Source organism: Carettochelys insculpta, chromosome 5 (assembly GCF_033958435.1).
Source record: "Carettochelys insculpta isolate YL-2023 chromosome 5, ASM3395843v1, whole genome shotgun sequence".
Taxonomy (NCBI): Eukaryota; Metazoa; Chordata; order Testudines; family Carettochelyidae; genus Carettochelys; species Carettochelys insculpta.
In genome coordinates this window covers 11,348,090-11,375,158 of record NC_134141.1, presented here as the reverse complement: position 1 = coordinate 11,375,158, position 27,069 = coordinate 11,348,090, and the positions used below count along the sequence as shown (strand labels likewise).

General features: G+C 43.3%; 1 protein-coding gene across 2 annotated transcripts; it reads right to left on the bottom strand.

Moving 5' to 3' along the window:
- Positions 1-12,061: 12,061 nt before the first annotated feature.
- Positions 12,062-26,949, bottom strand: INIP (INTS3 and NABP interacting protein). Of its 2 annotated transcripts, XM_074994032.1 has the most exons (6): positions 26,913-26,949; positions 24,667-24,752; positions 15,675-15,777; positions 14,535-14,594; positions 13,999-14,089; positions 12,062-13,208 (listed from the first exon to the last, which is right to left on the bottom strand). In XM_074994032.1, exons 2-6 carry the CDS (start codon positions 24,689-24,691, stop codon positions 13,113-13,115), a joined length of 375 nt encoding a protein of 124 aa, XP_074850133.1. In that variant the 5' UTR covers positions 24,692-24,752; positions 26,913-26,949; the 3' UTR covers positions 12,062-13,112. The 2 variants fall into 2 exon arrangements, with proteins under 2 accessions (XP_074850133.1, XP_074850134.1); XM_074994033.1 differs by lacking the exon at positions 14,535-14,594.
- Positions 26,950-27,069: the final 120 nt, after the last annotated feature.

The window sequence follows — 27,069 nt, the reverse complement described above, 5'->3', positions numbered from 1 at the left end:
GTGCATGTGAAATGCCAGCATTGTGTGACACAGAGAAGCTAATATTAGGGGGTGAATAATGTGTATACCCCAGATGGGGAAGGTCCTATGAGAGGCTTGCATTGGCAGCTTTCTGCATCACGAAAACGTGCTTGATTTTGAAAAGCTGACCTATATACTCTGGGGCTGTAGGATGTCTTTGTACCTCATTGTAATTGTTGTTTACAGCAGTATTTCTGAAGTCGGTGTAGCTGTCAGACTGAGCACAATTTATGCTACGCTGCATGCATTGGGAAATCCCTGAAGTATATTACCTTCTGCTACTTGAAATCTATAGCAGGAAATAGATCGCAGGAAATAAATTTGAAAAACGTGTCGGGGGAAAGAAGGATGGGGGAGAGGCTTCCATTCTTAAGGCTCATTAAGAAAAGAGAGAGAATATTCCCTAGTGTTTGTATCCTAGCGATGGATCTTTGTAAGGAAATATATGTGGTGTTTAATAGATGCCGTGGAAGTAGCATATAATGCAACTCTTTCTCAGGCAGGGGGTTGGAAGTTCTGTATTTGTTCCATGCTTAGTAATATTCACTTGGTAATTTGCAGGTGAAATTCACCTTTCCTTGCATACAATAACTTCACACTAGAGACTACGCCTTAGGCCAGACATTAAAGTCTGTTACAGATGTGCAGTTCTAGTTGTGGCAATTGTCGCTAGAATGGCCTTGTCTACAATTGACTTACCTGACCATCCTCGCAGAGGGAGGTTGACAGGGGAAACTCTCCCATCGACCTCCCTTACTCCTCAAGATATTGAGAAGTACAGGGGTCGACTGCTGATCCCAGATACTTCGATTTCACGCCCCTAGGAGGGATGCATGGAATTGAACCCTGGAAGATCAACCCTGAGTGGCTCAATCTTCTGTGTAGTGAAGACATACCCTTAGTGATGACTGGAAGTTTTGAAGCTCTCACAACTAATTATGATGTATGGGGGTCTTTCTGCTGACTTCCATGGTTTTTGGATGAGGCTTTGCAGGAATCAGTCTGCATTTCCTTGCTTTGCCAGGCTTCAAATACTTAAATATAAAAACCTAACTGTTCATGCTGCGCACTTCCAAAGACTAAATCTTCAGCAGCACAGCTAAGTGCTTTAAGAATCTGAGTTACCTACCTTGTGCCATGAAATATTTCTGTTGCTGATTGTACTTTAAGGCTACATCTACAGTAAAGGAATCTGTCGTCAGAATTTACTGTCGACAGATGGATGGCAGCAGAATCTCTGTCGGCAGATCACGGCGCCATACAACTTGCTCTGTCGATAGAGAACTGCCAGCCTGCACTGCCCGCTGGTGACAAAGTGGAATGGCAGCTCTGTAAACAAGGCTGCACAGCAACTGAAAGCCGTCTGTATTGACACACCCTATCGACATACATCCCTGCCTTACTCCAGTCTGAATTTGAAGAGCAGATCATTGTTTCCCACACCTCATGTGAAATTGTTATAAAAACTCTTGATGAGCTGTGCTACTTGTTGTGGCATTCCATATGCTCTCAGAATACACCTAAGACCATCCCTACGTATGTCATCGAAGGCTTTTCTACCTCCCTCTGCACTCCCTCTTTTGCTGGTTTGTGACACCAGAGACTAATGATAAGAGCGTTAAATGAGATCTGTTGCAGCAATGAGATTGTGTATGTAATTCAGAAAACAGTCAACTGTTAAGGTCTGTCAATGTCTCCAGCTCCAAAACAGAGCTGTGTTAATAAAACTGCAGTACTCTGAGGCTCTTCATGGAAAGCTTGGAGAATGAGTATTTTTAGCTAGCCCTGAGTGTTTGTTTAAAAGTACATGAAGTAGGGTGAGCTATGTGGGCAGGAGGGAAATAGATACCTCTGTAAGGTAGGGCCCCTTTAGTAAAGGTGTGTACCCAGAGTGCCTAACTTTAGGCACTTAACTTTGAACATTTTCCCTCTTTGACTTGACCCAGGTTTCACAGCAAGTAAGTGACAGAGCTACAGTAAGAGGGAAATGGAACCCAGGAGGCCTGACTCTCTGCTCCCTTCTCCAACAGTTAAGCAAACGCTTCGCCCTGTAACTGGAAGGGAGGGCGAGGAACAAATACTCTGCCCCCCTTCCTCACAAACTACAACTGTCTTGCACGCACCTGAGTGATCCTGGAGGTGTGTTCTCCCTCTCCATTGTTTGTATTGCATTAGAGCCCCGTGTGCACACACATAACAAAGCAAGGGTGCTAGTCGAAACATCTCTGTGTTCTTGGATCGCTTGGAGGGCAAACACAGGAGCAGCAGTGTGATCAAACCGTCTGCCATGGCTCCCGGAAATGTCGTTTGATGACCCACAAATGTATGTCAGGCTGGAAGCATTACTATTATTAACTTGTATTACTCTAATGACTGGGAGCCATGGCCAGATACTGGGTCACATTTATGCTCAGTGTTGTGCAAACAGGGGACCAAATGATTCCTGCCCCAATGAGATCAGGAATTCAGCTTCAGTACAGCCAGGTTAAGGGCCTTAGAGGGGCAATCACTTAGCTGTGCTGAAATACAGGGGAAGTGTGAAGGGGTAAAGCCCAGCAGGACAGCATAGCATTCCCAAGAGTCCAAAGAGAGCAGGGGATGGCCCTAGTTGATGTTCTGCTGAAAGCCATAGGTACCATAGGTCTTAATTTGGCTAAGATAACAACCACCGGAGGATGCCAAGCTCTCAATTCAGCAACGTGTCCACCAGTTGTGCACAGTTCTGTTTTCTCCAGGGCTGACCCATCAGGTGTGAGGGCTGAACTTGAGACCTAGTTACCCTGTCCGCTTCACAGGAAGTGAGCGAAGCCATGGCAGTAGATGCACTGCCAGCTGAACAGGGATCCCGCTGGAATGTGGAACGGAGGGCAGCTCTTACCCCCCCACCAGGAGTAGGTCTAGCCAACCAGAGGTTGGTCTGACATGATCCAAGCAAGAGAGGGCACCAGCGCTCTGTTACCCCAGACGTTACAGGCTTGGCAGACAAAATTACACAGCCAGGTCATGCAGGCGTTACAGAGGTGTCTTCACGCAGAATGCCCCCAGGGCCAGTATGGATGGGGTATCTGTTACACCTGCAGCATCACCCTCCCTACCCCACATCACAACCATAAGAGTCCCTGGCTCTGCTCCCTGTTTTCTTGCCTTCCTCAACATGGACAAGAATGTAACTACTCCAGGTTCCAGTGAGCAACTCTTGGAAAGGGGGAAGCAGAGAGCTCAAAGACCCCACAAGTGTTCTAGCCTGTAGAGCAAAAGTGCCCCCTTGAACATAAAATGGAATAGAAGGAAGAGCCAGAGCATGAGGCTGCAGAGATCTTCCAGCCCATCTACAGATATGAGAACCAACAGCTCCTGGGCGCTCATCCTGTCTTTGCTACTGACTTGCCATGTGACCTTGCAAATGTCACTTGATCTCTCTGACTTTGATTCCTTTCTTGTAAAACGGGGATAAGCTCCTTGCGATGAGAGTCTCGGGAGATGCTACATGATGTAATAAATGACAGGTGGTGTTAATTATTAAGGATGGCAAAGCATTTCTGTGATAGGAACAAGTCCCTCTCACCATTGGCCACTAACTCATATGTAGGCTCACTGATCTTTAATTTAGACCATTGAAAATGAATATAACCCTTGGATGAGAACAGGCAAGCTTCCAACAACTGATTTTTACATATAAAGCTGAAGTCTACAAATGCTCCATGCCAACGGCTGCATCTGCTGTCACAAAAGCATCCAGATTACCTTGTGTAGTGACAAAAGGCAGAACTGCATGTAGTTGTCTTGCATAATTCATTGCCCAGATGTGCTTGGCTACCTAAAGTAGCTGATGCGGGAGAGTAGAATCAGGGGCTGCTCAGCAGCCCGGCTTCATATTTCAGATTCCCGCCGCACGATGATTTTTCACCCCAGAGTGATGGAAACTGTTGAATCCTGCTCTCATTCACACTCCCTGCCTCACTGAAGAGAGTAGAAATCACTTCCCCAAGGGAAAAGTGGCATCTTCGGGAAGGGGGCCTCCTTCACCAGCAATAGGCACAAAGTACTGCGGACAAAGTGCCATCTGTCGTGCGCTGCTGTGCTGTATAAATCCAGCAATGGTGCAGATGCTCCTTGGAGCAGACTTATTTCCTGGCTGTGAAATCTGCTTAGCCTAGTCATCCTCAAGTTCCCTTTGCTTTGCTACAGAAAGCTCTGCAACGCAGGCTTGTACCCTGAGAAGGATTGCCAGTTGCCTACACAGGTGTTTTACAGCTAATTACAGGTTGCACCTTCCTGGCCTAGCATGTTCAGGACGTGCCAGGTCCTGAATGACAGAATTTGCTGGATCGAGGGACGTCTAAGTTTTCTGCCACAGGTGGTCCCAGTCTCACTCCCCTAGAACACCAGGCTCGCCAGGCTGCCATGGGGCTTCGGCCCCATGCTCACAGGGCTGCCACAAGGCTCCAGCAGGGAGAGGTGCTCCAGCCCCCGGCACTGCTATGGGGCTGACAGGGGCGCTGGCTCTCGCTATGCTGCTGGCCACTGCTTCAGCCCCAGCTCCCTGCCCCTTGGATGCTGGTCTGGCCCCAGCCCTGGGACACTCTGGTCCTGTAATATCCATGGTCCTGCCAGATCAAGGATGTTGCCAGATGAGAGAGTACCTGATTTAAGAGGTACAAGCTGTAGTCAGCCAGCCTTACAGACATGATGGGGTTACTAGCTGTATTGACAGCATTTTCAGCCAGCTGTTTGCAAACCCTGCATTAGGAATGTTGACTTATTCTGTAGCTCTGGATGACTGGGGTGAAGGCATTCCTCACTTTATTGTCTCCCTATTAGGATTGCTTATGTAGCCTCCAATCCATGACAGCTACAAAGGGGTGGGGCTTCCTGCCCCTTATTTGGCTTTTGCCCTGATGATCCATGGCCCCACTCCATTTCTGCAGCCATACTGGGACAAGGGAATTCTTTTCAGAAGAGCTGGAGCCACCCCTGCAGTGGGCACACCCCATCGGCTGCCCTCTGGGAAGCACAGCAGGAAAGTGGGTCTATGAGGAGCAATAATAAGGTCCCTGACCTTCAATGCCATCAGTTGCTTGTCTTGCAGGGCATTATTCAGCTTAGGACCTCTGGAGACTGCAGTCTCCAGTCCTGACTCCACCCCTCTCAATATATCCTGGATGAAATGTCTGACATAGTCCCAACACTGGGGTTTAATGGCAGAAGCAGTGTCCAACAGCAGCTTGCAGAGTGTTCAGGGCACAGCAGGTGCCACCCAGCCTCTCAGCCATAGACAGGCCCACCTATGCCCTCTGGCTGTGGGATTTTTAAGGGAATGCAGCAGTTGCCAATGAGGAAGAAAGGTTTGTGGGCAAGACAGCTACTTTTAGAAAGTAGTTCTTGCTGGGTGGGAATGTCACAGCTGTGCATAGCTACCATAAATGAAAGTGGAACTCAGCCAGACTTCCATTACCTCTCTTGCTGTCCTATGGTTCCATGTTTCATCATTCTAGAGTGATCGGCTTTTCTAGAGTACTTGCCTTTGGTGCCTGAGGTAGTGCAGAAGGTAAGGAAAGGAAGGGCCTAGAAAGCTGGGCTTTGTCTGTGATAAGGCATTGCAAGACACTGTGGGAGGCAAGCGGCACTAAATGGGTAGCAATGACTGTATAGTGCTCCTCACCCAGGCAATATACACTAAATTTAGTGACTTTCATCTGGGTGAGAATGACTAAAGAGCTGCAACTTTCACTATGAAGTGTGCGCTGCCTGAAAAATGAACTCTGGCATAGAGCGTGCAATGGATGCATGGGAAAAAGCCATGGAAGGTACAAAATTTTCATTCCCCCACCAATGCTAGAGGAGCCGGTGTTTCTGAACAGTTGACCACTTAAATTTTAAAACCAAATTTATTAATTTGAACTTAGCACGGTTACCATTACTCTCCGTTATCCAGTACTTCAACTTGCTAATCAGGACCCACACCTTCCGAAATGGTGAGATCTTTCCAAAATGGGGAGCCACTACAGGTAAGCTGTACTAGTGCCTCGTGACTGAAGGCACCCTGGTACAAATCACTATATAGCCAACTGTGCCTGGGTCATTTTTGCTATATAGGTCATCATGCCTGTTCTTTGTGAATCCTAAAGTTAGGTAGCAGAAACTAAAGCCATAAAACATAGGCAAAAGAAAAGCCACTACGAAAAATATGAAAACAAAGACATGACTTTTCACATTCTTCATCATTTTCATTTATTTCATAGGAAAATGCAGGAAAAAAAGAGAGGCATGTAAACAGTGGTAACACCCAATACCTGGTCAAAACGAGTCCCTCATTCTGCATTGTTTGAAGACTACTATGCTGTAGTCAGGGCTGCTGCTGTGAATGTGATGAAATCTGAATCTCAAGCAGCTTTTGAAGCCTTGGTTGGTCTTCTTCTGAAGAAGCTTCATTTGGCTTTGGAGCAAATACAAGACAAAGTCTGGGGTGCAGAGGTTGAGCTCTTTGCTCTTGCCATAGTTCTTCAAACTCGCATGGCTGTCTGGTGCCAGCCATTGGGAGCATTGAGGAAGAACTGGTATTTTTACACACCTGCATTCTGCATGTGGAAAAGGAGCCTTGCATTTATTTATCCAGTTCCAGACTCATTTTGACCATCTGCTGTGGATGTTACCAGTATTTAATCTCTTCTCTTTTTTCCCCCTGCATTTTTCTATGAAATAAATGAAGAGTGCAAACAGTCATTTCTTTATGCCCCTGCAAATGTCTCATTGTGGAAATCTGGGTAAGTCACTTTGCAACTGATTTTGAAAGGCACCTAAATATGCAGTGGGCTTCCCAAAAGCAATTGGGTGTCCAACTCCCATTAATTTCATTAGGCATTAGTAGTTTGGTATGCAAACCTGTCTAGCCAACTAACTGCATCTCAAAGAGACGCCATACCTTCAAAAATCTGACCCTTATTTCTACCTGCCTTTGTTCCTCACCAGTCAAATAAGTATAATGGTCTCCCATCCCACTTTTCATCTTGCCTGTATAGTTTGCAAGTTTGGTGCAGGGATGGTCTCTGATCCAAGATGAAACCTTGAGGTGTTTCCAGGCCCACCACAGGAGGCGGGAAAAGGGGCAGCTGGCCTGGTGCTCTCAAAGGGGCCAGGGCTCTTGGCATCCACCACTACCACAGGAACAGCAGCGGTCGGAGGTCTGGGTGGCACATGCTGGACAGTGCTGAAAGGCTGGCTGTGGGAGGTGAGCCCTCAGCCCTGCCTCTTACACCCAGGGCCCTGACCCTTCTGGGGGCCTGAATCCAGCTGCCCTACCTTGCTAGGGTCTAGCACAGTCTGAGGGCAGCCTTAGATGCCATGATAGTACAAATGGTAAGTAGTAGTTACAGTAGAGAAAAGGCTTGTTGGGATGGGTCACACTAGAGTAACAGGAAGTCAAACCACACTTGTAAACCTCTTGTAAGGGGCTGCAGGTGAAAATGTCGAAAGAACTCACTCTGCACAGCCGTGCTGGCAGAAAATGGCACAGTCTGAAAGTGTATACAGCAACTGGTCAAAGCATTTGTACGTGCTGCATCTTCAGAAGCACAATCAGCGATGTACTCAAATAGAATAGGTTCAGCAAGAGTATCACGTTTGCTGAAGAAAATTTCAGACACAAGTGTTCATGCAGCTGGAAGGCTAATTGTTTTGAGCCACCGCGCAACCAGTCTGTTATCGCCAAATCTGTTTTTAGCTTTTAAACTGTTGGACTCAAGACAGTTTTACTGGCATTTACTTTGTGCCTTCCACCTCCAACATGTTGTCCTTGAGGAATAACGAGGGATGTGACCCGCAGAAAATATCATGGATGATGGCTGTGTATAAAATAAAGAGCAAGTTGCTATAGTCCATTAAAGAAAAACCTACGGGCGAAAGACTGTTGGGCTTGCACAACAAACCGAATATCAGAAAATGTCAGCGTTAAGGCTCCACTGTGTAAAGGCCATGGAACTGAATGCTAGGCTCTGGGGAACGCCCCTTTGACCCTAAGCCTGGGTACCACTAAAAGCTGAGAGATCAGTGGGCTGGTGTAAGTGCAATGCCTGAGATGCTAGGTATGGTAGGAAAGCTTTAACTCTTTTTAAAACCCATCCGTTGCGTGTCGCTGGATTATTAAAATATCCAGTAAGAGAGAGAGAGAGGTGGCCAGCCCTGTACTGTGAAATGTTGATTATGAGACCTGGGATTGAACCAGCAGGGCTCAGAGACCTTGGCTGTGGAAAAGTTCAGACCAACTCTGAACCTCATGCCCACCATACTGCACTGATCTAAACGTCCCTACATGTCCCTTAAGCCTCTTGGGAACTAATTTTTCAGAAGGCTAGTGAAGAAGTAATTACAGTTGATGAGACAGACGCAGGTTGCAGCCAGATAGTCATCTTCTAGACCTTCCCAACAGCACGCCCATTTGTTCGAGCAGCTCTTCTGCCTTCAACCCACTGCTGCAGTGTGACCATGGCAGGAGGGATGGCAGAGCTTGCAGCACTCCCAATGCTCTTCGGCGAACACTCTTCTGTTGCTGGGCCAGTGTCACTTCATAGGGTTGTGGTGTGTCTGGTCAGCAGTACAGCAAGGCTAAGGCAGGTTCTGTGGCTCCCAGAAGCAGTGGTATGTTCCGCCTCTGGCTCCTACACATAGGAGCACTTCATACTGCCCCCACCCCAACTGCCCACTCTGCAGGTCCCATTGGCTGGGAACCATGGCCAATGGGAGCTGCAGGGGTGGGGGCCTGCAGATGGGCCTTTGCACAGAGCTGTCAGGCCATGCCTCTATATAGGAGCCAGAGGTGGGACATGCCACTGCTTCCAGGAGCTGCTTGAGGTAAGCACTGCCGAGAGCCTGCACCCAAGTCCCCCACGCCCCAACATCCTGCCCCAGCCCACTGCCTCTCTCTGAACCCTCCTGCCCAGAGCTCCCCCTCATTCCCACCACATCCCTAATTCCTCTCCTGCTCTCCAACCCCCTCAGCAGCACCTCCTGCACCACCCCAATTCCTTTTTTGCCCTCCAAACCCATCATCCCAGAGCCCCATCCTATAGTCCACATCCCTCATATCCAGCCCGGCCTCAGAGGCTGCACCCCCAGCCAGAGCCCTCACACATGGTCCACGTCACCCTTTGCCCCAGCCTGAAGGCCCCTCATTCTGGCCCCAGCTCAGAGCCTGTACCACCTCTCACATCTCAGTTCAGTGCCTCAGCCTGGGGAAAGCAAGCGAGGGTGGAGGAAAGCAAGTGACAGAAGGGTGGTGGTGGTGGAGTGAGCAGGGGGGTGGAGACAGGATCAGGGTGTTTGGTTTTGTGAGAGTAGAAAGTTGGCAACCCTACTGGTGCAGCTGGGCTTTGGAAGCAGCAGTTAATGGAAAAGCATCAGGAAGGGCTTCCCATGCCAAGTCTGACTACCTTCTAGCAAGGGCAGCTCAAATGCTTCAGTACAAGCCACTCCTGGCCTTTGTGCTCCCACAGCCTTCCCTGAGGTAATACAACAGGGAACCTTCTTGTAGCTCTTCATGTGTATCAAGGTTCTTTTGTAAATATCATTGTTGCAGTATGTTTAAATTCAGGCACGTACGAGAGGTTGAACCTCTCTAGCCTGGCAACATCAGTGGTCTAGTATGATTTTAGTTAAGCAGATGTCTGCTTATCATGGGTGCGGCCAAGTTTCCCAGGGTCCCATAAAGATTTTTGGCAGTGTTCTGTGCTGTTAAGCTCCTAAAATTTACCCTTCAACATCTTCCAAGAGCCCAGTAAAGAGTGGAAATGGTGATGATGCTGTTAGACAAAACTCACCTCCCGTACTTTAGCAAGTTCTCTGACTGGGTACCAGTCAGGTCCTAAAACTGCTGGATTAGAAAGGTTCAACCTGTAGATGGGAGGACTGCACTAGATTGTAGAAGTTTGACAAATAGATTTTTCTTACATACAGGCACCTTATCAGGAAACGCAACACTGGGGTTTTGCTGTGTGTGGGAGAAGGGGATTCCAATTGTTAACATGTGAATTTGAATGCACAATTTCAGTAGGAGAGGCTGCTGCTTACATGACTGTATAAGTGATTATGAATTAGCTTAATGCTGATTAAAAAAAAGAAAAAGAAAAGGTAAGCATGAAAAGCTGAATTGAGGCATGCGACACTAATTGCTAGACTCTGGCTTCGCAGACAGAAGCTTCCATACACACTAGTTGTATCACTGACAGTTAATTACACCTAGATGTACTAGCAAGTCTCTTGCAATTACACAGAACAGTTATAAGCATTACAGCTTAAAAATACGCTTCCAGATACTTCGTATGGTATTTTTAAAATTCTTCCACTTTTGAGCCTAAATTATATTGCACATTCTTCAGTAACTATCTGAGTTCATTGTTATCCCTCAAGATACTGGGCTTCTGCCCCAGCTGGCATAAACTGGCACAGTTCCATCTTCATCAGACCTGTGCTGATGTAGACAAGATGAAGGTCTTGAATGCATCTGCCACTTATAATCCGCAGCCTGTATGACACCACTGAATAGTTCTTTCAGTTCTCTTATATTGAGAAGCTGATAGCTAGGGCAGGCAGGCAGGCAGGCCGGCCTTCTACCTGATCTACAACGTTCCCCCGCACCCAAACTAAGAAGCTAAAATTCACCTCGTTTTACATCCCTGAATATGTAGTGTCCGGAAGTTGCCTTTAAATAGGAATCTACATTTTGAGCAATTCATGGTGAAATGTCTGTTGTTCTGTGCATTGATTTTGAAAAAAAGTTGTCATGAATGAATCTCATCAGTCATTTGGCTTATGGTGCGGAACAGGAGTTGGAAGCTTACATTTGTAAAGCAAGTTTTAAAGATACAAAGTCACATAGGCCGTGTCTACACAAGCCCCAAACTTCAAAATGGCCACGCAAATGGCCACTTCGAAGTTTACTAATGAAGCGCTGAAATGCATATTCAGCACTTCATTAGCATGCGGGCCGCCGCGGCGCTTCGAAATTGACGCGGCTTGCCGCCGCGCGGCGCGTCCAGATGGGGCTCCTTTTCGAAAGGACCCCCCCTATTTTGAAGTCCCCTTGTTCCCCTGAGCTCATGGGAATAAGGGGACTTCGAAGTAGGCGGGGCCCTTTCGAAAAGGAGCCCCGTCTGGACGAGACACGCGGCGGTGAGCTGCGTCAATTTCGAAGCGCCGCGGCGGCCCGCATGCTAATGAAGCGCTGAATATGCATTTCAGCGCTTCATTAGTAAACTTTGAAATGGCCATTTGCGTGGCCATTTCGAAGTTTGGGGCACGTGTAGATGTAGCCATAAAAGCCATCACCAGGAATGAGATTGGTGAGAGGGACTGGTGGGATATTCTTCCAAGCTCTGCCCTCACAATAAGCCTCACAAATTTGAGTCTTCAAATTGAAACTCTGCTCACAGTAGATTGGGCAGCTATTCAAAATGACTGTACAGCTGAGTTCCAGTCGACTGAGTGTGGCTTTGCAATGCCCACAGGTTTTTGCTTCGTTTCTTGCCTAGGCTGCTCCTTTTCTGGAGATAAATGAAAAACGTTGGTATTTCTTAGATGCCACCTTCTTGTGGCACCAAACTAAGGCAACGCTTACTGCAAGTGGTGCAGATCAGCGACTCACCCACTTCTTTCTCATACAGGAAAAAGAAGTGTTAACACTGAAATTTAAATCATCCTCACTGGCCACATGTTAACACTCTACTGAGATGAATGGAACAATTCTAAGCCATTGATCCTGGCTTCGTATACACTCACCTTTGTACCACTTATACTTGGTTCACGTTTTTTAAGTCATCTTTGCATCCATAATAGCTAACAATTTGCTTTTTAAAGTGAAAGCTGAGATTTCAGACAATAAGCACAGTGTATGGGCATGTACCAGCTAATTCCAAGCCCAGACCCCTCTACTTTTTCTTAATGTAAACTCCTTGGTACAAATATGCCAGGCTGGTGTATACGATAAAGTAGACCAGCAGAACTATGGCAATATAACTATCCTGATAAAGCTACACCACTATTTTGCAGGCACTTTTCCAAAATAAGTGACTTTATTACAATACTGTTTCCAAAAAAATGTATCCAACCAATAGACTTCATATGCCAAGCTTCAACCTGGTGCTGAAATGGAAGGCCAGCATTGAAATAAACCTAGAAGAGGCCTTAGAGGAATCTAAACTTTGACTTGAGTAGCAAAAGCTCTTTTAAAGGCACTCTAATAATAATAAAACCCTAAAAACATGACATTTTGATTTGGGTAGACTTTGAACTTTCACGGGTAACATGTTTGAAAGTGCCTCAGTAACTTAGGGTTTTAAGTTTCTTGGGACTTAGGGTAAAAATCCCAAGGTATTTATGTCATTACAAAAAGATGAGGACAATTGGACACATGACTTGTTGGCAAAGTTGTTAATTGGGTTTTATATATTATAAAACAGACTGGGAATTTGGCACATTATATCGCTACCTGGAAAACCAGAAGACTATTACAAATAAACATAACCATTACAGTGCACTGATAATATTCCTGCACAGAGTGACTAAAGTGACTGCCTACTGTGAATCCGTGTCTGTCTTAGGTTGGACAAAGGAGACTGTCTGCTTTTTCATTAAGGCCAAGTGCAATACTTAATGACAGATGCTTTAGAGATGCTGATTAGAACAAGCATCTCAAATTCTGGGTGGGGCATCCTTCCTTCTAACCGAAGGGAAGTTAGAAAAATAAAGTATATGAGTGATAGGTCAGGCATCTAGAGTCTTATTCTGACTTTGAGCTGACAAGAAAAATTAAGTAAAGGAGATCATGGCCAGTTCCATAATAACCTACTACACCTCTTTTCAAATGAAGCCAGACTCAACCATGGAAGACAAGCATATGAAACAGCCTTTTTAAATAAGCATCAAATATTAAACCCCGCCCTTCCTCCCACCCCCCAAAAAAACCCAACAAAAGTCCTTTTTTTCCTTTTAAAAATTGTTCACTCCCTCATCTGTTTCTACAAATCAAAGTAATTCTGGAAGATGATAGCTTCAACAATGGACAAAATATTCCTCTCCTTCTCTGTGAGAAGTAATAGCCTTCATTCCAACTCCAGTCGAGGGAGAACAGGAAGAATAAGATTTCCAAATGCAGAGTCTTGGGTTATGAAGTATCCTGAAGAATGTGCGTGTGCATGCTGGAAGGAGGAGACACTTGTTAAATCGTTAACTCCCACAGCGCCAAAAGAATTCAGCTTTAAACTTCAGGTTTTGCATTTATTTTACACTTTGTTTGCCCATAAGCTTTGATATCAAACTTCTGAAAGGATAAATTTAGTCTGGTTCTAATATCCCTCTGGGATTCCAATTAGGTGCCCATTTCTGCTCCTATTGATTTGGGCAGGGAACCAAATGCACCACAAAAACCATGAGTTGAGAATTGTCACTATAGATCACCACTCTTGTGCTTGCTATGCACTTAAGTCAGAGCTGTTGAAAAAGCCACAAGCTCAGGCTGCCACGTATGTTGTCTCTTGCAGTACCAAGTGCTTCTACAAGGTCAGATTAGTCAAAGCCCCAAGCCCGCCTTGTGACTTCGGACTATTGAAGTGATGAGGCAAGAGGTCTCTGCCTTCTCTCCACCTCGGCTTTTCTTCCCTGTGATGCCAGTTGGAATGTTGCCCCTAAAACTCATTTGTGCTGCTAGCATCTGGGTTTTTTAAGCGCTTTTAGAATGATGTAATTGTGTAAGAGCAATTTGGTAGTATAAACCAACGTACTGACATATCACAGAAATAAGGAATCAGCGGTGTGCTGGAGTTATGGCGCAGGAGTTGGAATTTCATTATTGTTGCCAAATATAGAAAAAGTCCTTACGAAACAGCCCATCTAAGGATACTTGACCTAAGCACTGTATATACCAGGCGGCTCACTGCATTGGTTAAAAAACAGAAGTAAAACCAAATTAAGGAAGTTCTGACCACTCACTTGTAGTGCTGCTTTTTGCTGTGCTGCTATGTGCTGCTGCTCAGCATGATCCCGGAAATCCTTGTTAAGAGAAGATCTTGCCAGTGAAATGCTGTCACAAAGACACAGAAGGTACAATCTATCACCCATAAGAAAAGCTGCATTTTTGCCCTCTCGGCAGTAGTGGGTGTAATGGATTTCAGAATTTTCTATGGATTTTATGGATTCTATGGATGAATTTTAAATCCATTACTTGACATTCTGGATTTCTTTTTTAAATATGCAAGTGAGAAAATGCAATGGCAACATCTGAACTGTGCTGCTGAAAATACTGAATGTTGCCACGCTAAACTCAGAAGTGTGAACGGGGACCAGGAGCCTGATTCTGATCTCATTTTTCTTGGTGTACCTCCATCGATATCAACGCTGGAGTCATGCCCAGAGTCAAGGGACATTCCATTTCTTAACTATAGCTTTGGCCTTTCACCACTGCCACCCAGTGAGTTTCCTAAAATAGTATTTGTAATAAAACAATATGTGAAAATAACAGCACTAACCATAGATCCATATTCTTCAGCATGGGAAGATCAGATGTTTGGCAGAATGGCTGCAGAACTCTGCATATAGGAAAAGGGTTTCCTATTGATACAGAACTCAGGTGAACGCTCTTTGTTGCTAAAGTTAAGCTACAGAACAAAATGACTGCTCAGATATCTGTGGGCCACAAAGAATATTCTAGGATTCAATTTGAAAACAGAAACATTGAGGCATGAGTCCAAACAAGATACTACCTTTTCTTAATGTTTTGTAATATAGAGCCCAATACAGCTCCCAATGGTTTTGATGAGTGGGATAGGACTTTTAATGTCTAACCTGCCAGATTTTTAAAAGAGCTCATCACCCAACAGATAAGGATAGATTAAAGATAATGAGAAATGCAGCATGCTAAATACTGGGGGTGAAGTGGGGTGGGGGAATCTCTAAAAGTAGCGGTTCTCTTGTAAAGAACTATGGGAACGCTTAGAGCTAAGTAGTGAGCCTTCAAAGAGAAGGATTTATAATAAACACTAAGTTGCAGTATTTAAAAAAGAATCTGGAATAAAATACTACTTTCATTTATTTTATTTAGGGAAGATAATGAATATTTTTCTCAAGTCTCTTCCACTTACTTTTAACCAGCTCAGTATTTGAGAAAAACTTCAGACCTATGCATATTTAAAATATATTTTTATACTTTCCAAGGCAGCCCCTGTATTCTTCAGCATGGTGCTCACATGTGCCAGTAGAAGCCTGCAACACGCCCCATACAGAACAGCTGGAGGGTAAGTACTTTTTTGTATACTCCTACATATTTGACTGTATACAGCTGTATAGGTATCTAGATTAAAAAGGGTACATTTAAAGTCCAAGAAATAACATATTAGTGTAATACTTTAACATTTTCTAGGAGCGTGCTCCTTTAAGAAGGCTTGGTTAGTAGGTTGTGACACCCCCTTATTTCTCTCTCCCAAGTGGAAAGCATTCATGTCAATATTCAAAATCTACAAATACAATCACAATTCTTGCATTGTTATTGGGGACATGCAGCACAGAATTCTAATATGTATTTAGTTCTACAGGATACCTGTAAGAAAGGAACATATTTTGATTTTCTTCATACAAACAATTATCCAACCAGCTTTATGAACATAAAGTACCTGGCTCCAGGGTGATTTGTGGAAGACTGGCTTTGCATAAGTAGTTTTCTCTTCTCCTTGTCTAGGTCTGCCAAGATTGCAACCCTATTTTTATTCTGAAAACCTGGAAAGAATCAAAAAATATTAGATTTGCCTTTTACTATGGGCTACCTTATGGAATTAAAGTCACTGCAAAATGTCACGTTATGATGAATATACTAATCTCCAAAGCTTTGCACCAATCTGAAAGGCTATTAATAAAAAGGTTTTATTTCTCCTCTCATTTTACAACATGACATGGCTTCCTAAAGATACCATGCATACAGTTTTAATATATTTTAAAACATATTAGCTATCACGCCGACTTAGGCTTTTTCAGGAACCAGTTTCACCGTTGTAGCCAAGATTATATCTGTTAAATATTTGGGGTTTTTAAAAGTGTCAGAAGACAAAAGTAAATTTACCAGATTTTTAAGTGAATGGACATGCAATATAAAGCATGATAACAAATGAATGAATGCATACATAGGGCATGGTTCTTTATACCTGAGTCAGGCAGAATTCATAAACTACAATGAGAGTTTTTCTTGAATAACAAGTAAATGATCACGCCTATTTGCAATAAAATTAGACAAAGGACAATTCTCCTTTCTGATCCATCTCGACTATCTCAGCTGTCCATTATCTGCTTTCCCTGCACTCCTATAATCTCACTGAAGTCAGGGAGTTCTGGTGTGACTGGTAATCAGGATACTGCAGTTAAGAGAAACTGGGACACACTGAAAATGTCTGCCATCTTAAGGCACCGCTATTTGTGTGTTTTATATCTGCTTTAAAGACTTTTATCAACAGAAATCTGGGAATGTTATTAAGCTCATGTTCAGATTCCAATTCGAGGACACATGATATCATTATATTCTAACTGCTGTAGTGCTCCTGAATGCAACCTGATAAAGTAAATACATCCATACTGCCTTGGTAACCACACACCATTTATTGCTTTTGCTGAATAACACGCATGCCACTAAGCATCCAGGTCTATTGTTTTGTTCCCTTTTGAGAACTTGAGTCACACTGTGGTGAGTTATATGCAAACAACTGTGTGCCATTTTCTCTACTCTGTTTTTGGTATTATTTATTTTTGGTATTTTATTACATTTCATTTGTCTGTATTTCAGTATTTGTTTCTGCTAATTCTCCAAACGTGCATGCGGTGGTTGCATGTAAAATTCGTTCTGTGCTGGAACCTTCTGTTTTGAGGAAGTTTTAAGAAGCAGTCCCTTGCTTTTGAATATTATCTCCTTTGTTACTTCCAATATTTCTTAAGTGTGATAAAGGTCTGATCACAATGTCAAGTTTACTGATGTATACGTTAGGTTAACATGGATCTAATCCAAGTCACAGCCATTATTGTGCCTTATAACTGAATACAAAGTGTTCTGTGCTTGAAACCCTTTTGAAAGGGTCAGAGTACATCTTGATTTAAGTATCAGTACATTTCAAAGGCAATCAGGTTGTGCCTTACATAATGTATCATTTATTTACAAGTATTTATTACATGGCACTCATTACCATAGGCTAAATCATATACAATACAGCCAGAGACTCAGAAAAATGTAGTCAGCTATTAGTTTCCTAAGCAAAATACATCAGCCCAATGATGGTCAAGGTGGCCAGCAATGAGGGAGATCTTGCCAACAGGCTAAGGCTAAGCATATTGGAACCAAGAGATCCACGTTACAGGTATTTTCTGAATGTATCTAGCTCACACTTAATCAATTCCCGGTGGATACAAGAGGCCCATGCTTATTACTGAGAACACCTGTGCCCTCCTTCTTCCTCCTGCTGCATCTGCTCTGCTGGTTTAAGCACGCCTGATGAATGAAGTGTGGCAGGTTGAAAGAAAGAGTAATATTTCTGAGGCTGTTTAGTACCCTGTGGATGGTAGTCGCTACCATCAGCTTCCACTGCAATCTTCCTAGCAGCCAAGTGCAGAGCACACAGACAATAGGATTCTTTTGGTCTGCTTTGGCTGAAATGGAGGGAGCTAAATTCTGTATTTGTTGAGCTTCCAAGTGGCCTTTGTGTCTAATCTTAAGTATAATACAAGGGCATCAGAGGGAAGGATATGTAGAAAAGAGAAAAAAATGTCTTTTGCACACCACCAAGTTCTTTCCCACAACTGTTCCCCTGCAGGTAGCACAGTAGGGCATCATCACTTTTTGAGAATGTGGAGGTGAAGAGCAAGACCAGCCTCAGTTAGGACTTGTGTGCCATAGTCCTGTCACCGGGCAGCGATTTAGGACAAAGGGAGGTCCCCTGCAAGAACCAGCTGCCAAGAACGTAGTGGCTGTTACTCTGATTTCTCAGTGCCTCATTCCTAAATCACAAGAGTCAGGAAATAGCCTCAGGTTTAAGCTTCTGGTGTCCAATACAAGATCAGGTGTTAAGGAAATGAAAAATCATCCACCACCTGAGGAACATGGTACTGCCTACATAACATCTGTCTAGATGACTGGGGTGACCTTGCTCTGACACAGCTGAGCCTCAGGTGAGGCAAACAGTTCTCATTTGCACTCTGATCTTACTCTTGGACATCTTGGTACTGTCCCAGAGACTTTAAGTACCTCTTTGTATTACACGAGCCCTGAGTTAGATCCAACATGTCAGTGTGCTTACTCCAGGCAGGCTATATCCATGTGTGACAAGTGAACACACTAGATCTGGTCAGTGGAATCACCTGTCTCACAGAACTGGCAGGGGCTTTCAGAGGTCATTGAGTCCAGTCCCCTGCCCTCACAGACAGACTCAGCACCATCCCTGACAGATTTTTTTTTTAATCTATTTGCTCCAGATCCTAAATGGCCCCCTCAAGGACTGAACTCAACCCTGGGTTTAGCAGGCCACTGCTCAAACTGCTGATGGGGGTTGTGTGTGTGGACATGCCATAGAGAACCGCCCCCCCAGCTGCAGTGATATATTTTGAAAGCATATTTTAAGAAAGTCAGAGCATGGGGCAGTGGGGGAAGTAACGGAGGGACACATTTTTAACTATTTTTAGCTAAGATTTACATTAAGCTCCATAACCACCACAATCTTGCCTTACGTTATGAAACTTGTGCTACGCTTTAGTAATTTCAGAATTGAGATGCAAAAATAAGGTGTTCTTAAACTACAATCCAAATGTTTGAAAAGGAGTATGATTTAAGTAATTGCCACAGGAAAAGGTAGTGCGCTTATATATAATATTGAAAACACTACATGAGGAGCAGCAGGGATCTTTGTCCTTCTCTTCTACCATCTCCTCAATACTAAAGTGACTGATTGTTTGCTCTGAAATTTACATGATTTGGGACAGAAAAAAGGGAGGAATAAAGCACTGGCAAGGCTGCCTTATATGAAGCAATTTTGATTCAGTAGTTATTTTAACGAATCTGTTTAACAGTTTTCATATAATTGTAATTGAAGAGTGTTCTGTGGGGAGATAATATCCCAACACTTATGTAAAAGTCTCAAGAAAAATGTCCCATTCAGCAAGAAACTGGCATCTTCTCTGAATTCATTTTTATCAGATTTGGCAACACTTGACAGGAAGACAGTTTTGCTTAAAAACACTTCATTAAAGACAACACATGAAGCTAGAAAAAAATCCCATGCTGCAATTGTAGTTAATTTTTCTGTTCTGCCTTTTGAGTCCTATACTAAAATGTGATCAAAGTAGTGTACTACCATTATCACTACTGGGCATGATTTAAACACACACAATTTTAGACTAAGAATTTCTCTAATAAAGAACTTTTCAATTCACACCTCTACTATCTGAGCAATTTCATTCTACAAGTTGAACCTCTCTCATCTGGCACCCTTGGGACCTGACCAGTGCCAGATGAGAGAATTTTCTGGACCACAGGAAGTCAATATTTTCTAGCACATCACTAATACTCCCACTGCTTACTGGGCTCTTAGAAGATATTTACAGGTAAACTGCAGCTAAATAACAGCTCTCAGCATTCTGTGCTAGGATTGGCGGCTATAAACAAACTTTATGGGACCATGGGAAACTTGGCCACACCCATGATAAGTGGTCATCCAGCTAACTAAAATCATGCTGGATTATGGAGTTTGCCAAATGAGTGTGTTCCAGATTGGAATGGTTCAACCTGCAATAAAACTTAATCTCTACAACATTTGACCTCAAAACACCCCTCTTTCCTGAGAGAGATAGTGAGATTAAATGATTTACCCATTTAATGTCCAGGAGGGCTTAGTTACAGGGTGTGGGGAGGAATTCCTGTTCATAGAATTCTAGATTTTGGGCCCAAAACAAAGAGAAAGAAGAGCATGGATTTGTTTGCAAACTATCTTTGCATCCCCAAGGCTTTTCCTCTCCCAGTTATTGAAACCTACCTCAAGGATATTTTTACAAGAAGTCTGGAAGAGTAAAAGCAACAACCTGGTAAGATTCCCCTCATAAGACTTACCAAGACTAAACACCCAGTTATGGATTATATAAATATCCAATGGCCTAATTAGGCCCACAAAACTCTGCTTTACCTATGGATGAAGATATGCAATAAGGGGAAACGTCTTGACTTTAAAAAGTCACATGGAGGATCGTTTACTTGAAGTTTGAGCACATGTGGAAAAATAGAGAAGCAAAACTTATGCACTTGTACCAGTTTTCAGAACAGATCAACATTTTGAACCCAGGTGTAGATACATGATATACACAGTCTCAATGCATTTAAAAATTCACCACCACATTCCTAGTTCTTCCCGCTAAATTCAGAATGTTTCAAAGTAATTTAACTATCAAAATACAAACCCTCATCATAATAACTGGGATCTTCATTCTACGAGGAAATACCTGAAATAGCAGAATCTTAACAACTTATGCAATGGTTTGTGTTTCAAGATAATCTAAGTATTACTCCACGCACTTTTTTTATACGTTAATTATCATAAGAGCAATACAAAATACATTATAGCAGACTGTTTTTGGTAGCAATTTATAGTCCACTATGTTCTCATGTACGTTCAGCAGCTTTTAAGTAAAATGAATATTAGCAACTTGTTAAAGTACACTTGAATTATTAAAGTATTATTAATATTTTATCCCTCCCTTGTGACTATGACCACATCTACAGATTAAATATAATTTGTTTATTAGGTTATGGACACAAAATCCCCCAGGCAATGTCAAATCTAAAAGTGCCCTCAAAGGCTAGATTTTTGCATTTGGATCTCTGAAGAGTTGTACAATTGCTAGATGACTTCCTCTTGATTACATCAAAAGCAAGAGAGTACAATTTTCTTATTTACATTATATACAGGAAGGCCTTGACATTCGTGGTTTTGCTTATTTGCAGTTGGCTGTGCTACAGTTTGTCGCTTCTCACTGGGCCATGTCACACTGAGCACATGATTCAGGGTGTTCATGCTTTCTCAGGAGATCCCTCACACCCACAATAAGGATGCTAAAGGAACACCCAGCCTTAATTACAGCCCCAAAGAGAAAAATGAGCAATGCAGACAGTGGCCAACGGGCTAAAAAGGGAAAAAGGTAAGACAGGAAATCAAATTACTGGTTAAGCTGGCAAGCTGTCACACTATGGCCCCAGTAGGTAGGATGTATGATATCGCGTCTGCTGTGCAATACTAAAAAAAAAGGAGATCAGTGTTGCTTCAATGCTGCCATACAAGCAAATTTAAAGGACTTAAAAAATAAGACTAAACAGCTTCCCATCACAATGTTCCTTTGCAAACCCATCTGTTAAACCTCCTCCCAGAGGAGCAATAAGATTCCCAAGACAGAAACTTCAAGTAACTGTTCTGTGCAATTAAGGTTGAAGTTGATTGCATTATCTTTGGTTTCCAGTTTGGCTGTTATTTTACTGCTTTGAAGTTAAACGGGTTGCCTGTTAAACAGCAGGCAATAAAATGTTCTTTGCAGACAATGTGGTGTTTTTGTATCGCCAAACACTTCCCACTCTCAATCCTGGTATTCACAGTTCTTGCCATTTGCTGCTTTCTCTGGAACATAACCCCCGTGAATGGGGAGGCCTTCCTGTAGTGGCTTAAGATGGCTTAGTGATTCACCACTTTCATAAGACTGCACTTGGCGAACGCTCATTTTTAAACCGACCTGTGCACCCTTTAGATGACACTTTGTCAGCTGGAAAGAAAAAAATATTTAATCCAAAAATTGATACTGCTAAAAGTGAATAAATAGCAGCTAGAAGAGCACCTAACAGAGGCAGAATAAAAACAGATTGAAAATTTGCTCTTGGGCCAACCATCGGTGCCTCCAAAAGCTTATCTTACGTTAAATGGAAGAGCTCTGTCATGCAGGTCAGCAGGCAAAATTTAATTCTGAGTGAGAAAAATTAGGCAGATGATGTTTCCTCCATTTCTTTGACATGAGGCCTAGTGGGAGAATACTTCTACAAAACAGAAGTATTGTCACTACATCACACTAATGCTTATAATAGGGTCACATATAAAATAAATCCTATGATACTGTCACACCAGACAGATATCATCTTTGCTCCTAGCTTTTTGCATAAGTGTATTATTATCCACAGCCCCAGTCCTATTAATACATGTAACAAATGGTTATGTTTTACTGTTTATTGCCAAGCACTCAGTTTATTTGCTTCTTGGTTTAAACGATTTTCAAAATGCACCACAGTGGTCTGTAAACACAACTTGAGGACAATGTACACTAAACTAAAAGCTTTTCTTTTTTTATTAAAGGAAAGGTATATGTGTACAATAGGTAATCATTGTATAAAAGCCCCAAAGTAAGGCTTTTATTCATAATCCTATTTGGCTCGGCACTCCTCCTCCATGTCACACCTCTGGAACCGTAAGAAAGGAAGTATTTCTAGTATGTTCCCAGGTAATTAAAATAAACCTGTTTAGCAAAACCGTAGCATTTGTAGTTTGAGCTCACAGCTGTAAGTACATGGAGTTGCACTGATTTTTTTTTTTATTAATTGCGTGGAGCAAAAATATACAAGACATTTATGTACGTTACTAGTGTGCACTTCTTTTGTGTTTCTAGGCAAGTCTGAATAAATTACTTGTTCACACCCATTCAGCTTAATTTAAGTTAAGTCCTAGTGTTGAGTTTTTGATTAGGAAGGCAAACAATAAATTCTCTGAATATCGCCAATATTTGTGCTATTCACAAGTCTGATAGACACACTTGGTTCATGCATTGTTTCTTGTTCAGTATGCACTTTGGCTAGTACTCTTTGGCCAAGCAGAACTAGGTCACCACTGAATCCTTCTGACTCCCCATTTCTTCTTTTTATCTTGTAATCTCCTCCTTTTGCCGATTTACCTGTTAGTTCTTTAAAGGTTTAAGAGATTTTTAGCATACGTTTCTTTATTTTACTGTAAAACAACTACTGAATGATTCTTAGGGGAGTACCGAAGAAATACAATCTAAAAATGCAATTTTCCTTTCTAAGTTATAAGATATCTAAACTTTGAAGGAGGAAAAAATCATGTGAATCAGGCCTGCTAATCTTTAGACATGAAGCTTTGAATTCAGTATTGGAATATTTGTTAGTCTCTGTAATGATGGAATAAAAACAACAAGAAGTCCTGTGGCACCTTATAGACTAGCAGATACTTTGGAGCATAAACTTTTGTGGGCAAAGATCCGCTTCATCAGATGCATGCGTGGGCATGGAGTTAAACTAATTTTTACAGCCAAAACTTAGGCTCACCACGTATTTAAGGAGGATGGTTAAGGCAAAATAGTGCAAAGATATGCCTGTGTTGAATCTCATTTGAACTCAATGTGTTTGCAGAATTCAAGAAACCTGTTTATACATTTTTTCTGCAAACACCCCATCTGACACCTACCTCATCCATCCATTCGATACAACAATCACCCTTCTTGCATGTCCACTATTAGTCTATGCTTATCAACAACTGTGATGTTCCACTTCACAAGTAGTTGCACTTCAGTGACACGTAAAGCAACATTTATATTTTAAGGCCTGATATTACAAACACTTATGTGGGAGACCAGTCCCATTTAATTCAGGTGGATAGTTACTAGTATGCTAAATTTAAAAGTTTGGGGGCATAGGCCGCACTCTGGAAGACATTCAGGGTAGTGGGTTGTACATGGAGGTCCACCTACCATAGAATAAACCCCATTGATTATTGGAAAATACTGACTGGGATCACTATGTTCAGTGAATCTAGCACACTTTTTTCCTCCTGTTGCTGTTCTTTTAATTTCAATGTTGGCCAAGGTAATATGTTAAAATAAGCCAGATTTTTTGTCAAGTTCCATTCAGAGTTGTCTGGGTGCTAAATTTAGAATTAAACACTTTTAAATATGTAACAACGGTGGTCAATGTAAAGCACATTTTAAAAAATAACTGGCATTTTGTTTTGTGTTTAAGCTCCTGTTTTCTATTTTTGAGGGCTAAGGTCCCCTCTTGTCTTATTCTCGGGTACAGAACTGTACAACTCTTTGGACCAATAGAATGCTTCCCAGATGCATAGTGTGACAAATAAAAGTTAAATTTGGCACACAAAAGCTGCTGAGAATAGCAAAATAATTGGAATTTTACATTGCCATAGTTTTCTTATTTGTTTTCTTTGGGGACCTGAATTTAAGGAAGCATGTACTAACTCCTAGTATAATCATTAATTTTGTAATTCTCTTAACTCCTTTCCTCCTCCTTTTAAAAAACAAACAAACAAAAAAAAACCTAAAGCAATAAAAGGAATCTAGTCCTATTGAAATCTTGCTTCTGGTTTCTAATCTACATTGTTGGAAACCGGATTCCTGCCTCTAAAGATTCCTGAAATTTAAGGGAAAACAGTTATTTATAGGATGAAATCCTGGTCCCAATGACTTCAGTGGGATCAGGATGTAGCTTTTGACTTTTTTTTGCTTTAAACAGACCTGAGTAATGAATAAAACAAAAGTAAAGTGTCTGCAATTGAACAGATACAAAATAATATCTAGTTTAAAATTTACCTTGTCCTGTAGGGTTTGCTGCCATCTTGCTACTTTTTGTAGGAATTTTACCAAATTACAGTTAGAGCTCACAACTTAACGCAAATCTGAAAAATGGACCACATAAAATATTAACATTCTTTGAATCAGACCTAGGATTTAATTGCAATCTCAGCATGAAAGACAGTGCATGTAGCAATTGTTACAATGCGTCACCCTGGTTCAGTATAACAGTTGATCAAATTCTTGAATTCCCTACTGTATGATTGGTAGAGTGTTATTCTGAAATCTGGGAGTTTTACAAGACAGTCTGAAGTTTGTCTTTTGGGACAGGAACAAAAAGTGTCCAAATATCTGGGAATAAGTTTCTCCCCTGCTGTTTTCTGAGAGAGAATATGTTCACTAAGAGCATATTTATTATTAAATGGGGCATTAAGTTTCACTTAGTCTTTTCTATTAACTCCTTTTAGAAAGAGTCCAAAGTTTATTAGGTGAACATTTAAGTCCCTATTCAACCCATCATATCCCTAAGACAGTCAGAGCCACTTTCTGCCTCAGTCAGTTCAGACTTGTCTGCTCCCAAGGAGTTCCATGAGACTGGCATAGACTTCAGGATCTGATCCATACTTTAAAGACTGCTGTAGTAGTAGTAGTAGTAGTAGTAGTAGTAGTAGGCATCCTTCAGTCTGCATAGACTATGGATTGCACCCTTTAAAGTTTCAATTGAGGACTTCATTTACAGCATCTATTGTGACTATGAAGACCCACACGAGAGTGACAGTCCTTGTTGCATCTCTTGCAGATGTAGTGGGTGTCTGGCAAGTTCTTATTGTGCTTTCTGTGCGCTCGCTTCTCCTCTGCTAGCTGTCTGATCTTCATCTCGCCCTTCTGAAGGCCCTTGTGTAACCCCTGCCTCCACCTGCTGTGGTCGTCTGCTAGTTCTTCCCAGTTGTCCAGCTCGATGTCTACCTCTCTGAGGTCTCTCTTGCAGACAGCAGTAAGGGTTTTTTTTTAAGCACCAAAACCACATAGCACATACTTTATATTTATAAATTTATTACGTATAAAGCATAGCTCAAGCAACATAACATGTGAGAAGCGGGTCTGTCCCACGAACTCACTTAATAAACTATGTTGCTAGTCTTTAAAGTGCTACTTGACTGCTTTTTGTTTTGATAACCCTAAAACACTATTATCTAAGGTGCTGATTCTTCAAACCCTTATTACTGGGTTTAGTGCTTACTACATGATAAGGTAACTATGAGATACTAAGGCTGCGGCTGACAGTAAGTATTTGGAAGAGAAGGCTTTAAGTCTGTGTCAGTAGACCTTTTCCCCAACATTGCTGCAAATGATCTAGCTCCGCCAAAGTGGCAACAGTGGGAGTGCTTGGACAGACTGAGCCTCAGGGCTTAATCCGTTATCCAATCCCACAGGACAAGCTGCTGTAGAGTCAGGCAGCAAAAGCCCAGAAGTCACCCGGTCTCACTCTGGTTGCTGCCCGTGGTGCTAGCAATGGTGGGCTGTTTTAGGGGATACCAATGAGGAGACTGCCCAAGGGAAGGTAAAGAGAATGGCAGGAAGAGGAGGTGGCTGCTTTACAAGCCGTGAGAGGGCAAGGACATCCTCTACCACAGAGAGGGGCGGCTCCAGGTGGAAATGAGGACACCGGGTATTCTTGGTCTGAAGATGCCAGGGCGGGTACCCTGAGGCTCCCTCCTCCTGACACCGGACCAGAGAACCAGACCAGGACTCTCGTGCAAGTGGTCCCAGCCGTGCCCGAGGGCCAGGCGTGCAGACGGCCCCTCTCCCCACGGCAGCCTGGTTCACCGGGGCACTCCCTCAGAGGGGAAGGCAGCTGAGTTCCAGGACCAGCCATGGGGCTCCTTCCCCTCAGACCTGCCCCGCCACCAAGCGCTAGGCTGGGTCACCCCCCCACCACGCGCGCGGAACTTGCTGGGGTAGCACCATGTTGGAGCCGGGCAGATAATGCCCTGGGCTGCGACCACCTGCCCCGGCCCCACCGCACCTACTCTGCCCCCCGCACCCCGCTGCAGGATTGGACTCTTCCCCCCTCCCCCCGACATCAGACTTGGATTGTTCTCTCGCCCCAGGTCTAACCCCCGCCCGGCGGCAGCCCCAGGGCCTCCCTTCCGCTCTCTTCCCCACCCCACATCTTCCTCACGCCCCGCGAACACTGGCTGCAGGGCTGGACTGTCCCCCGCCCGCCCAACGAGTTGCACTCCCCCCGAAGCGGACGAACTCACCACACACCCCGTTCATGACGCAAAAGGTGCGCGACGCATCCAACTCCTACTGGGATACGTCATCATGAACGGTTCCTGAGAGCGCTGACTCAATCGCGGTTTGACGGGCAGCCTCTGCTGGCCAATCAAGTTGGCCCGAGGGCGGAGCCGGTCGCGC